This window comes from Apium graveolens, chromosome 5, assembly GCF_009905375.1.
Source record: "Apium graveolens cultivar Ventura chromosome 5, ASM990537v1, whole genome shotgun sequence".
Lineage (NCBI taxonomy): Eukaryota > Viridiplantae > Streptophyta > Magnoliopsida > Apiales > Apiaceae > Apium > Apium graveolens.
This window is the reverse complement of record NC_133651.1, coordinates 262,085,743-262,098,883: the sequence shown is the minus strand read 5'-3', so window position 1 is coordinate 262,098,883 and position 13,141 is coordinate 262,085,743. Positions and strand designations below refer to the sequence as shown.

Sequence of the window (13,141 nt, the reverse complement as noted above, 5' to 3'; positions counted from 1 at the left end):
GCTAGGACTAAGGCTGTTGATGTTAGGTTTAGTAGCTTAGGAAAATCTTGTATAAGTACTGATGTAATTTCCATTTCATGAATGTATTCTCTTGATATATTAATGAAATATGTCTTTGTTTCAAGATTTTGTCTCTAAGTTATTTTGTAATGCATTGATAAATCCTGATTGATATTCTGATGACCATATAAATTCTGTTTTAATTTAAGTTCTGACTTTCCTTTATCAGTACTTACTCACATGATTTATCTTGGTCATTTTCACTTGATTTCTTTTCAGAATATTAATGATGCAGTGAAAAATAATTAAATCAGTGGGAACGGTTTCAATTTTGAATTCAAACTGTTTCACCTTGATTACTGGAATATCTGGGTAAATGGAACGGTTTTTTTTTCCTTGAAAACAGGCAAGTGGGCAAGTAATGATTACTATTTTCTCGCGCCCAGTAACTATCCGTTATTACTGCATGTCTGACAGGTGTCCAACGGTAACATTTTTTTTTCAGAGTATAAGTACGACAGAGAAAGGATTTCTTTAATCTTTTATTTCCTTCATACTTTTTCTCTCTACTTGCTTTTACTCTTTCTTTCTCTCATGTTGGTTTTTCATACAGACATTTTATCAAACACCTAACAGGCACTTTTAAATCTCAATTTTTCACATGGCACCTAAGGATTTAATCATTGATGGAGCTAAGTTTGTTCCAAACAACTATGCTGCAATTCTTGCTCATGCTGAAGCTCCATCTGAATTGCATTTTGTGCAAGATCTTCTTGCACACAGTGAGATTGGGTATGCATTAACCCAGCCTTCAGTCTTTTCGAGCCAACAAGTTCTGACGTTTTGGCGGACTGGGCACTATGATGATGGTGGTAAACATGGCACTCCCAGTATTGTTTTCGAAGTGGGTGATTCTTCTTATGCAGTCACTCCTGGTACAATACGCAAAGCTCTACATCTCCCAGAAGGTTGTACTTTTTCAATTCCAGAAGAGTCAGCTCTTCAGGAGTTAATGGCAAATTTGGGGTATGAACGGAGTTTGGCAAAACTTGGGCAGTTGAAACGGGCTCATATCAGAAGAGAATGGAGCTTCTTCTTCGACTGCATCACCAAAGCTTTTGGGAACAAATGTTCGAATTTTGATGTTATCCCAATTCTGAGTCAGCATATCGGGTATGCTATTATCAATCAAACTCATTTTGATTTTGCCACTGGTATAATTGGTTTTATTGGGGATAGGATGACAGAGGATAGGAATGTTGTCTATTTTGCTAGATTCTGTCAACTTATTTATACTTTTTGTACTGATAAACCTCAATTAATCAGTTCCTCAACCCCACCAATTTGAACACACCAATTTGTTAGAGGAGATGGTTGATAGTTCAAGTATAGTTGATAGTTCAAGTATAATTTTTTTGAAGTGAAGGATTTTTAACTACCTGTAACTAATTGCAGTTGACTTTCCATTCCCTTTTCTGACTTTTTTGTCCTTTTTTAGAGGTTTAAGCACTGAATCATGCTTCATGCATTTCGTTTTTATCTCCAACCTTTTCAAAATAATTGTATAAAGATATGCGTGAAATGGAAGGTGACTACAATCTCACATCACATGCACGTACCTTCCTTTGCGGCTTTGTTAATGGCTTTTGGCCAACTCCATTCAATTTAAGTTGCAGTTAAAGTTGCATTAGTTTATTTATCGTAAGTTTCTCAAAAACCCCTTGTTTGTTTCATTCTTTAGTCCAATCACAAGATCAAGATAATTAGCAATGGGAAAAGCCTATTCACTCTTATCTTTCTTCATTAACAAGAACAAGGTCAGGTCACACACATAAATATATGTTGTTTTCTTATGTGTTAACATATCATAAATGCACAAGTTTAAAGATTTTGATGAACAGGTATTACAAGTTGACTTGAAGGTGGTTTGGCTATGGGGTTTTGTCTTGATTGCATTATCCTTCTATGCTACCACTCTGATGTTGCCTTCTTCTGAACAAGATCAGATTTTAATGATGCCCAAATTTGTAGACCGTGATGTCTCTGATTCTGGCGGTCTGAAAATTACAATCTTCACAGCACCTGTTGCCCCTTTCAATGATTTTTATAGAAATGTGCAGACTGTTGCAGTTAGATCATGGCTTGGTTTGTCTCCGGGTATTAATGTCGTTCTCTTCAGTCAAGACCCTTCTGTTTTCTCCTTTGCAGCTGTCTTTGGTTCTCGGGTTTCTGTTGAACCCAATATCGACTTCACGTAATTTCTTTATTTCTCTCTCATTATAGTCTGAATGTGGAGATAATGATCGCGTTTGCGTGTATTGAAGTTTAAATTTTTCTAGATTAGTATTTCCTAATTGTCATGCCTACCTAATTTAACTTTTAAGCAGATAGCTCGGATAATAGGATTACAAGTGTAGATTGATGATTTAGAATGCAGTAGTTTCTACTTGTCTGGTACAGTTAGGAAAATGTTGGTGCTTGGAAAATTCCTAAATATTTTCCATAGATGTTTTTGGCAAAGTGCGGTAGAAATCATCTTAATTTCTTCAGTTTTATAGGTTCTTGGGTACTCCATTCTTTCATTCAGTGGTTGCAAGAGCGCAAGCATCGACCTCAGATATATCTATCCTGTTAGACCCTGAAATTATTCTATTACCGGAATTTATTACCATCTTAAATCATGTTGTCAAACTTGATCATGATTGGCTTCTAATGGCCTCACCTCGAAATGCTTCTGAATTGCCCTTCCATTTGGATACAGATGGGAAACAGTGGTTATCATATGAAGGTAAACAGATTAGAACTGGAAAGGTAAGAAACCTTAGATCAGATTCAGAGTGCCCTTGCCAACAAAACAACTGTTATTAACATACATTGTAATTCTTTTCCCATCAGTTGCAGGAGTTTCTTGCAGTTACTTCTCAATTGAGAAATTGCGAAGAAAAGATGATTTTGGCGTGGAATAATGGGGAATTTCCTTTGCATAAAGGCGTTCTTCCACCTTTCTTGTTTAGAAAAGGGCTACACAACCGTTGGGTCATTAACGAGGCTTTATCATCTGATTATAGGTTTGTATTCGATGCCAGTTTGATCATTTCAAACATTTATCGTAATGATTTTCAACATGGGACAAGTATTCCACAATTTTATAGAAGTTGGGAGACTTCAGGAAATTCACACCTAGCAGCGCAATACGGATCATTATATTTTCGTGAAGCAAGTTATTCTAGCATGGTTAAGCTTTTTCAGTGCGATGGCCACTATTACTTTGTGAATACAGAAGAAGATGTTATTTACCCTATTCAGAGTCCAAAAACAATAAGAATTAGGAAAATAGGTAGTTCTAGACTTGTAAGAAGTCAAAAACTTATGGAATGTGTTGATGTATGTATGTCCCAAGTTAAACTCACCGAGTGTTCGGTAAAAAACTACCTGAAGTTGTCTACATTGCCATCACTTCCGTTCCCTCAGGAATCTCTTCTTTCGGAGCGTTCAGACGAGAATAATACGATTGTGCTTGCAGTTGCTGGTTATAGTTACAAGGACATGCTAATGAGTTGGGTCTGTAGACTGCGCCACCTGCAAATCTCTAACTATTTAGTATGTGCTCTTGACCAAGAAACGTACGAGTTCTCCGTCTTGCAGGTTCTGTTAAATTTTACCTGACATTTAAACGAGGAGTTCAACTCTACAAATATATACAAAGAAATGTAATCTTTTCACTTGTCCTGCTTTGTTTATTCAGGGCTTGCCTGTTTTCAAGGATTCATTGGCCCCATCCAACATTAGCTTTGATGACTGCCATTTCGGAACCAATTGTTTCCAGAGTGTAACTAAAGTGAAGTCCAGAATTGTTGTCCAGATACTGAAGATGGGTTACAATGTATTGCTGACTGATGTTGATATTTATTGGTTTAAGAATCCATTGCCTTTGCTAGGTTCTTTTGGTCCTGCAGTTCTCGTGGCGCAGTCTGACGAGTATAAAGTAAAAGGTTTTTGTTCTATTGCAAACATCCTAATATTAAATTATTTACTTTCATAGCATGAATTATGATTTCTTATATGTTGATCTGCTGAATGAGGAAGCGTATTTCCATAAACAAAGGCTCAAATTTGTCCCAATTGCACTAAAACATGTGCTCATAATTTGACATAAAATCTGTTAAACGATTTCTATTATAAGAACCTCTTTTACGGCTTTGGCATTTTTGACTATTAAGTTACTGGGATCTTATATGCAGGACCTATCAATTTACCTCGACGCTTGAATTCTGGTTTCTATTATGCTTCTTCTGATATTTCAACTATTAAAGCTTTGGAGAAGGTAGTGAAGCATGCAGCTTCATCTAATCTTTCGGAGCAGCCTAGCTTCTACGACACGTTATGTGGTGAGGGGGGGTCCAATCGTGTGGGCAATGACAGATGCTTGGAACCTGAAACAAATTTAACTGTTCAATTCTTGAACAGAGACTTATTCCCAAATGGGGCATATGGAGGCCTATGGGAGGAAAAAAATGTTAAGGCATCTTGTCTTAATAAAGGTTGCTTTATTCTCCATAATAACTGGATTAATGGGAGGAAGAAGAAGCTCGAACGCCAGGTTTTATCTGGCCTATGGGATTATGATATAAGCACAAGGATGTGCATGCAGAACTGGCAAAGTAAAAATCCCGCAAGCTACTTCTGAAATTTGATCAACACTTGCTACTTTTCTACTGGTAACTTTATATTGAATAGTATTGAACAGGACACAAGGGTGTATTATTTCTTAGCCTTTGATAGTTTCTGCTAACCCTTGGATTTATCTCTTGTCAGTATGTATCAACCTACTGATCGACTGAGCCGGCTAAGAAATAACCAAGAGTTACACTACAAGGGAAACTACAAGGTATCTTGGAATACCAGACCCAAGTCAAACTTTAAGTTTCCTTGACGTTGAACAGAATGCTAACTATTATAGCCAAAAAGCTTTTGGTTGCAAGAAATGTTAATGAGATGTGTTCAGTTATGGGGGAACAACAGAGGTTCCCGAAGAAAGAAAGAGTTAAAAGGGGCCATGACAGCACCGGAATTAAGCATACAGCCTAAGGATGTCACTGTGAGAATAGTTCATGCTGGTGGTCGAGAAGAACTCTATCAAAGAGCACTTCCTGCTTCTCTATTGATAGAGAAGTATCCCGGAATGTGTGTGGCCCATCCGAGCATCTTTAAAAAACCTCATGAATCACTTGTGCCAGCAGAAGAGCAGCTGTTACCTGGGAAAAAGTATTACATAGTCCCTTCTACTACTGTACAAAAACTGAAGCGTAGACATCCAATTAAGAAAAAAGCTAAAGAACGAAAGGAATACAAGGAACCATTGTCAGATAGAGAAGATTTTCCAGATGGATATATCTATACTGCCAAGGACTTCTATCTCTCGAAGGAAATGCCATCTAGATGCTTGCCAAATAGAAGCCAGAAAAGTAAGAAGCCCTTAGTCCCTCCTTATAAAAAGCCAATATCGTTGAAGAGATTAAGGTGGAAGCCCAGCCTAACATCAATACAAGAGCTATCTCCATGAACGAAAAGTTTTCTGTTCCTTCCATCAATTGCCAGTGTTTCAAAGTTTTTAGGTAGAATGACATCAAAATTCGGCTCAAATGTTAGCTTCATCCTATGACATCTCTTGAACTACACTTGTCTTTCTCAGATGGGACAGCTAGCGATTTCCTTAAGACTTGCGTGGATCTTTGGTAGCAGATGAAGTAGTTAAACCAAGTTTTAAAATATTGTGTTTGTCTAGTTCTTTTGATTGCGAGGAGTTATATATTCTATCAGATCCTAAACTTACTATAGACGGATATGGATATTCCTATTTTCTCTGAGCAAAACATTTAGTTCTGAACAAAAAGATGCATTACACTGCATTAAATCCTTTTAATGTTTTCAACAAAGGGGAAATAAATTGATACAAACAATCATGTATGATGATAAATTTCAGCAATTTAAATCATAAAAGCATTGATACATTTAAATTTTTTAAATGTACACTCAAGGGTCACAGAACATATGATAAAAGTCTATTCAAGATCCATGTGTAGATAACTGCAAATGTGGCACCAACTGGAATTGTCACTGCCCAAGAAGTCACAATCTCTTTCACTGTTTCTGCTCGTACGCTGTTAAGTCCCCTAGCAAACCCTACCCCCATGACTGCACCGACCAGTGTATGAGTTGCGGAAATAGGTAGGCCAAGATTTGATGCAAACAAAACCACAGAAGCGGCTGCAAATTCAGCAGCAAATCCTCTAGTTGGAGTTAGTTCTGTTATTTTTTTCCCAATTGTTGCTATAACTCTATATCCCCACATTGTAAGCCCTGCTACAATTCCAAATCCTCCCCATGCAATAACATCTAATGGAATGATAATTTTACCTCCACTTGCACCGCCTTGTAGTATAGATAATGCACCAGCCAATGGGCCTATTGCATTGGATACATCATTTCCACCATGAGCAAATGACATGAAGCAGGCTGATAGGACTTGCATGTATCCAAAAACTTTATAAACTATTTCTAGCTGAGTGCCTGTAGGACCTGCGACTTCAGCCAGCAAGCCAATGTTCTTGTGGTGAATAGTGTCCTCCTTTGGATCTGGTTGTGTTGAACTAGTCTCCACAAGGAGGTGACCGAGCTGTTTACGAATAATTCTGTCAAACAGGAAAGCTCCAGCAGTGCCAAGTGCTAGAGCTTGGATTATAGCTATAGAGAGTATCTTGCTTAGAGGGAAGGCTACAATAGAAATTCCAGTAATAGCAATAAAGACCCCAATTGGTGCTGCTGCTGCAGCTGCTTGTCCCGGATTTGGAGCACTGTAAACAAACTACACACAGCTAAAACGGTTAGTAGGGATGTAGATATTATATTTAAATGCATTGTCATGCCATAGAACACTTATCCCTAGGTGTAAACATTAAACGATTAATTACTCTATATTCACAGATATAGTCAATGGGATGAGTTAGCAGATCAGAGTACAAGTATTTGAGTTATAGATCAGTTTTTTTAAGATCATACCCTGCGTATACATTTGTAGACAAGAAATGATACTGCTGCCCCAACCACAGGTGAAATGACCCAAGACGAAGTCACCCTGGCCAATGAACTCCAAAATACAGCATCACGTCCTCCATATACAAGTCCAAAGCCAACCATGGATCCTACTATGCAGTGTGTGGTAGATACAGGCAAACCATAATATGATGCAACCTGGGTAACAAAGGACAACTTTCACGGCTACATAATAAAATGTAAATGAATGCGCAAAAAATGCCCCAGAACAGATATGTTACTCTTTTGCAATCTTGTTATGTCAGACACACTCACTGCAGTATAAGAGCATTAGTCAATAGTTAAATAACATATATATATATATAGGTATGTCCTATCATTATGTACTTTATTATTGATAGCCTTAGTTGATTTACAGCAAGGCCTGGAGAAATTAGGTAGACATATGAATACAGAGGTATAACACTTGTGCTAGTTTGTAAAGAAATACTGATAGATTTGCAGCTCTACATTTTATTGTATAGACACAAGCAACAATGATCACATCAATCCTACAAAAATAAGCTCCTTGGCTAGTAATCTTTCATCATTAATAGCTCTCAGCCTTTCCTAGATTAGTTTAATTGCTAATACAAGCAAAATTTTATTGTCCATTTCCACAATCATCATAACTACAACTAGCATTTAACTATCTAATTCTAGGAAGCAAGGACACAAGGACACGGGTGCGGGTGTGCGAGTGCGTAGTGCGGGGATACGGGATCTCGACAAATATAATAATATGGGGATACGGTACGGGAGGATACGGGAAAAATAAACAGAAAAATTCATATGTATTTCATGTTAAATATTATTAAATCTACTAACAAAAACTAAAAATTGCATGAAAAATAAATCAAATTCATCATTTATTAATCTAAAACACAAAAATACTAGTAATAACTTTTTGTTTATGCAAAAATGAAAACGATAATCAATACTTTTGTAGTAACTAATAGATATTGATACTTAAGTTTGGGAGAGTAGTTTGCTAAAATAAATATTGACTAAAATTCTTAAAGATAAAATTTCTGATTAGTATCTTGAATGAATCCGCGTGTCCGCTTCGGAGATACGTGTGTCAAAGTATCCGACATGGGGACTTGGCATGAGACCCAGGTGTCCTGCTTCTTAGATCTAATTAAATAAAGGAACAAATATATAATTGACTTGACAATGCACCTGTAACCATGTACCAGCAGCAGCCAAAGAAGAGAGTAAACCAGCCAAAAGCAAAGTATCCTTCCCTTGAAAAACATTAGCAACAAGAATCCCCTTCTGCATTGTACTAGTTACATGTTTTCCCATCAAAAGAGCCCCCGAAAACTCCAAAACCGCCGCGGTTAACACTGCCTGTCTAAGAGTCAAAGCCCCTGAACCCACAGAAGTCCCCATAGCATTAGCCACATCATTAGCTCCAATATTCCATGCCATGTAAAATCCAAATAGCAGAGTCCCATATGACAAAAGTTTAGTCTTTAAATTCATCTCTTGACCTAAAGAATTCATAAAATAAGGGAAACAAAGAGCAGCCACTGCTATACAAATAGATATAACAGTAGCTGTACTAGAAGATATATTAAAAGCCTGGGACATCCCATGCAAGTCTTCTTGTGGTTTCTCATTTTCTTGATCTCTATTCAAACCTTCACTTTTCTCACTACTTTCTTCACCATCAGCTTCAGCAAAAGATGATAAAGAAGCAAAAGGGCATGTAAGTTTACGATTCTTTAGTAGTTTTGATGGTAAAAAATTAATCTTTAAACTACAAGAATCTTTCTTTAAAAACTGAGTTGTTTCCTGATAAAAGAAGGTTGAGTTGTGCTTGGACTCATAAATATGAGAAGCATGAATCAAGAAAGCTGTAGTTAGTCTTGGCTTGACAGTGTTTCTAGCAGAAGACAGGTTATAAGATGAAGTCAACATGATTATAAACAAGTTGATAGACTGAAAAGTGCAGTGTGTAAAAATGAAACATAGGATAGTTTTGATAAATTTTTGGCCATGGAGATCAGGGGAAGAATGAAGGACTTGACATTTTTACATTAAAATGGTTGTTGTCATTTTTTTGCTGGTATGATTGAGATATTGGATAGGGATGCATGAACTGGAGTATAGATGTAAATGAGTGGTGGTTGTGTTGCTTCAGTACTGCTATTTTATCCAGGGCACCAAAACTTTGTGCTAAATGTGAAAAAGAAACGTTAGGATTCCCAAAATCATAATTCCGAAATATGAATTATTGTTATAATATTATTGATTTTTTTTTTAAAATATGAAACTTTATAAAATATGAAATAGACTCATCGTATTCTCAATTTCTATTGTTTTTGGAGTTTTTGTGTATATGTGAAATATGTTACGGTCATTAAGTCCAGCCAACTGTATAACAATTCGGAGTAGAAATAATATTATTTTGTACATGGATCTAGAATTACGTTATTATTGGTTTATAGCAACTGCATTATGTTCTGTATCAGTGTTGTAAAAATCGAAAATCGGGGAAGATCGGTAGAGCTACCGATTTAGGATTAATTGAAAATCGGGGATAATCGGAGTAAAAATCGGATGTATTATAATATTAAATCATATTTAATATATTATTATGATTATATTAGTTATTTATTAACAAATATATATTTATTATATAATAATTTATATAATTATTCATTTTTAAATTAATATAGTATTTTAATTTTAATAAATAATTTTATATACTGCAATAAAGAAAAATTCGTAAAAATGAATCGAATTTCAAAAATCAAATCGGTTGGATACTTTGTAGGGGATTAATCGGGGATTTTTTTTAAAATCCGGGATTTTTTTAAAAATCGGGGATTTTTAGAATACAGACTGTATTGTAATGATACTCACATTCATAAAGATTTTACTTGTTCCAAGGCTAATTTATCTTCATTTTTGAACGTAAATAATTTGACAGAATAAAAAAATAGGTATTGTTATGCCCAAATTTTGGTATTAGGATAACTCGGGTCAAACGCGGATTAGTTACAGTCAAACTCGACATTGCATTATAGAAGTTGAGGACGCGGCAAGGCATTCAGGGGCGCGCCTAACTTTGAAGGGGTGTGTTATGAAGGATGGTCTTATGATAGGAAAGCTTGTAAGCACATGGTTAGGGTAGAACGCGCCCAGGTATGGTGGACGCGTCCATCATGGTGGAAATATTTAGTAAATGTGGTCCTTTAGTAATGAAGATTGGAGCACGCGCCTAGAGGTTGAGGACGAGTCCTGTCTCTGTGGAATATTTCGAGAGGTGCTTGCTGGGAAGGATGAGTCTTCATAAAGGACAAGACGCGCCTATTTGTTCTAGGACGCGTCCAATATTTGGTAAACGCATTCGTAAGGGTGAGCTCAGGACAAGGCATGCATGGGAATGAGCGATGGATGATTATTTCTACTAACGTATTTGCTGCAGGTACTCTTCGAAGAATTCCCTCCTTGAGATGGTCAAGGAAGGGGATGTCCGTGAAAAGCTTGAAGGCCTCCAGGGATATGCCTGATGTTTGAAGGCCTCCTCCTGTATTCAACGGGTGTCCTCATTGGGGATGTGGGGTTAACAATGGTGTGTGCTTTGGGAACTATGTTCTTATATTCGATGGGTGTCCTTGTTGGAGAACTTTGGAGTCATCCTGCACCCAAGAGCTTGGGATCACCTGTCCTGTTATCTGGTAGGTTATCCTCATTCGGGGGACAGGGATGCGTCCGACATTTGAGGTGAACCGTGGTTATACCTGCGTCCGTAAATCAAGGGAGATAGCTGTAGCAGAGTGTTAACCTTGCGCAGGGAGATGCACTATCGGTGAAGTCCTACGATTACGGATGACTCTTGGGCCTTTGCGGTTGGGCCTCATAGTTGGACATTCCTAAAACTAGCGGAAGATGGATTATGGATGGGTTTCTACCGGGCCTACGAATGAGAAGTCTAAGCCCATTAGATTTCTTGTTCCCCAAGAACTACGTCAGGCTTTATCCCTATATAAAGGGTACGTAGGCACATTGAGAGGGGTAAGAAGTTGAGAGCTGATAAGGGAGTCACCACTTACTCTGATCAATCTCAGCCTAAAACAACCACAAACCACCACACACCGCTTGATTTTCCAGCGAAGAACCACCGTCATAGATCTTAATCCCGGCGAGAAACCTCAATCTTTGTTGTTACCAGATTCCTCCGTCAACAAATTGGCGCTAGAAGGAGGGGTGTTGTTTAAGATCCTAATCTTGGAAGGAAAAGATGTATTACAATCATGATGGAAGTTCTTATGATGGAAGTGATAGCAGATCTAAAGGAGAAGGCGAGGGAGGCTACACTCGCCATGAACCCTACGTGCCCAGAAACATGGCAGATCTCCTGAGAGCTCCAGATGTGGGAGGAACACCTCCAGTTCTCACCAGCAACGCTGATATCTTAGATCAGTTGTACCGTATGGGGGATACGCTTAACAGTTTTTAGTCAAGGCTGAATACGGTGGAGCGTCGCCGGACGAGGAGGGGTTGTCGTTTTCCCCGTCGTGGCCACGCCGTGGAAAAAGCACCTATAGTTGAGGGGGATGCCCAGGCCAGCAGAGAAAACCCGTGAATCACTCCACGGCGCTTGGAATATTCTGATGATGTAGAACCTATTGTGGAGATTGTCGATGAGGACAAGGACGGTAGAGCAAGGCCTCGTCCCGTCAATCAGGATGCACCACATCCACATAGGTCTGGGCGTACGATGAACGAGCATCGTCGTGCAGAAGATATTCAGAACCCAGATGAGGAAATAAGAGATTGTTAAATATATTTGATAATGTCATGGCTAATATGATTTATGTTTAGTTTTCAGATCTTACTTTAACAGGATAAATCAGTACTTACTGGAAGTCAGGACTTAAGGATATCAGTACTTATATTATCAGGAGATAATCATCAGAAGATGGATATCAGAACTTAAGTGTTGAAGGACGTTCAGATAAGGACAGTAGCTGATTAAAGGAAAGAAGATTGAGATAAACATAAGAAGAGATATGCTTGAAGAAGGAATTCTATGAAGAATAGAATACTTGGAAGAAAAGATATCTGATTGATATATTTTAGGAAGCAGAATTATATTCCATATCAATTAGCGATTATCTTGTAACTGTGTAGTATATAAACACAGACATAGGGTTTACACTATAAGTGTTATCATATTCGAAGAGATTATTCATTGTAACCCTAGCAGCTCTCGTGATATTTGTTCATCACTGAGAGGTAACAGTTCCATACTGTAACAGAGTTTATTGTTTCAATAAAGTTTGTTTTCTGTTACTTGAAATATTAAAAGTTCGATTTGATAATATTTTACACTGTATTCACCCCCTCTACAGTGTGTGTGACCAAACAGAGATTTTTCGACTTTGAAGAGAAGGCTTGGTATAAGGTTGGGAGATGATGATTTGAGAATGCTGCTGGTGGAATGGCAGAAAGAAAGAAACACTGAAGAGACGAGGCCCCGTGATATAACGCGTGTGCCCCCTACATACCCAAGGGATGATAGGGTGCGGCACCGCGAGCACGAGCGTGCCCCTCCGCGAGGAAGGTTCAGAAATTATGGCCGTGGCTATCAGGGGAATGGACGAGGAAGGATGGGATACCATCATGGAAGGGCGCCATACAATGGAAAATGAGATGGCGCGCCCTCTATTGGAGAACCCCACTGTTTTACGGGCAATGGAACCAGGACGCGTCCTCATGACAGGGACGGCGCACGAGGTCAAGAAAGGTTGCAAAAAAATGATGAGATACCACGACGCGGTCAGGAGGAACTTCATGCGCAAGGGAATGCTCAAAATCAAGATAGAAACATACCACAGCCGCAGCCTCAGGGCGAGGGGTGGCAAGATCCACCGGTACACCCGGGGGGTAACCAAAGGGAACAACCTAATGTTCAAACCATTCCTGGGGTAGGGACGTTCAACGTGAATGATCTAAAGAGGTTGCTCAACCATCTTGAAGGAGGTAGGGTAACAGTGACTGCGCAAGCTCCATCCCCTTTCGCTGCTGTTGT

General features: G+C 38.3%; 2 protein-coding genes across 3 annotated transcripts; one reads left to right on the top strand and one right to left on the bottom strand.

Moving 5' to 3' along the window:
* Positions 1-1,671: 1,671 nt before the first annotated feature.
* Positions 1,672-6,244, top strand: LOC141725130 (beta-arabinofuranosyltransferase RAY1). Of its 2 annotated transcripts, XM_074527553.1 has the most exons (7): positions 1,672-1,817; positions 1,902-2,254; positions 2,559-2,811; positions 2,896-3,645; positions 3,746-3,992; positions 4,242-4,718; positions 4,816-6,244. In XM_074527553.1, exons 1-6 carry the CDS (start codon positions 1,770-1,772, stop codon positions 4,685-4,687), a joined length of 2,097 nt encoding a protein of 698 aa, XP_074383654.1. In that variant the 5' UTR covers positions 1,672-1,769; the 3' UTR covers positions 4,688-4,718; positions 4,816-6,244. The 2 variants fall into 2 exon arrangements, with proteins under 2 accessions (XP_074383654.1, XP_074383653.1); XM_074527552.1 differs by having other exon boundaries at positions 4,242-6,244.
* On the bottom strand, positions 5,968-9,263 carry LOC141725131 (inorganic phosphate transporter 2-1, chloroplastic-like). The gene is made up of 3 exons (XM_074527554.1): positions 8,275-9,263; positions 7,060-7,251; positions 5,968-6,865 (listed from the first exon to the last, which is right to left on the bottom strand). Exons 1-3 carry the CDS (start codon positions 9,016-9,018, stop codon positions 6,041-6,043), a joined length of 1,761 nt encoding a protein of 586 aa, XP_074383655.1. The 5' UTR covers positions 9,019-9,263; the 3' UTR covers positions 5,968-6,040.
* Positions 9,264-13,141: the final 3,878 nt, after the last annotated feature.

Bases quoted from the DNA above. Each gene is read 5' to 3' on its own strand.
- LOC141725131 (XM_074527554.1), bottom strand. From the start codon at position 9,018: ATGTTGACTTCATCTTATAACCTGTCTTCTGCTAGAAACACTGTCAAG. The intron at 7,252-8,274 runs GTGCATTGTCAA...TTTGTTACCCAG, and splicing joins CTGCTGGTACATGGTTACAG to GTTGCATCATATTATGGTTT. The intron at 6,866-7,059 runs GTATGATCTTAA...AGCTGTGTGTAG, and splicing joins TCTACAAATGTATACGCAGG to TTTGTTTACAGTGCTCCAAA.
- LOC141725130 (XM_074527553.1), top strand. From the start codon at position 1,770: ATGGGAAAAGCCTATTCACTCTTATCTTTCTTCATTAACAAGAACAAG. The intron at 2,255-2,558 runs GTAATTTCTTTA...TCAGTTTTATAG, and splicing joins GAACCCAATATCGACTTCAC to GTTCTTGGGTACTCCATTCT. The intron at 3,646-3,745 runs GTTCTGTTAAAT...TTGTTTATTCAG, and splicing joins ACGAGTTCTCCGTCTTGCAG to GGCTTGCCTGTTTTCAAGGA.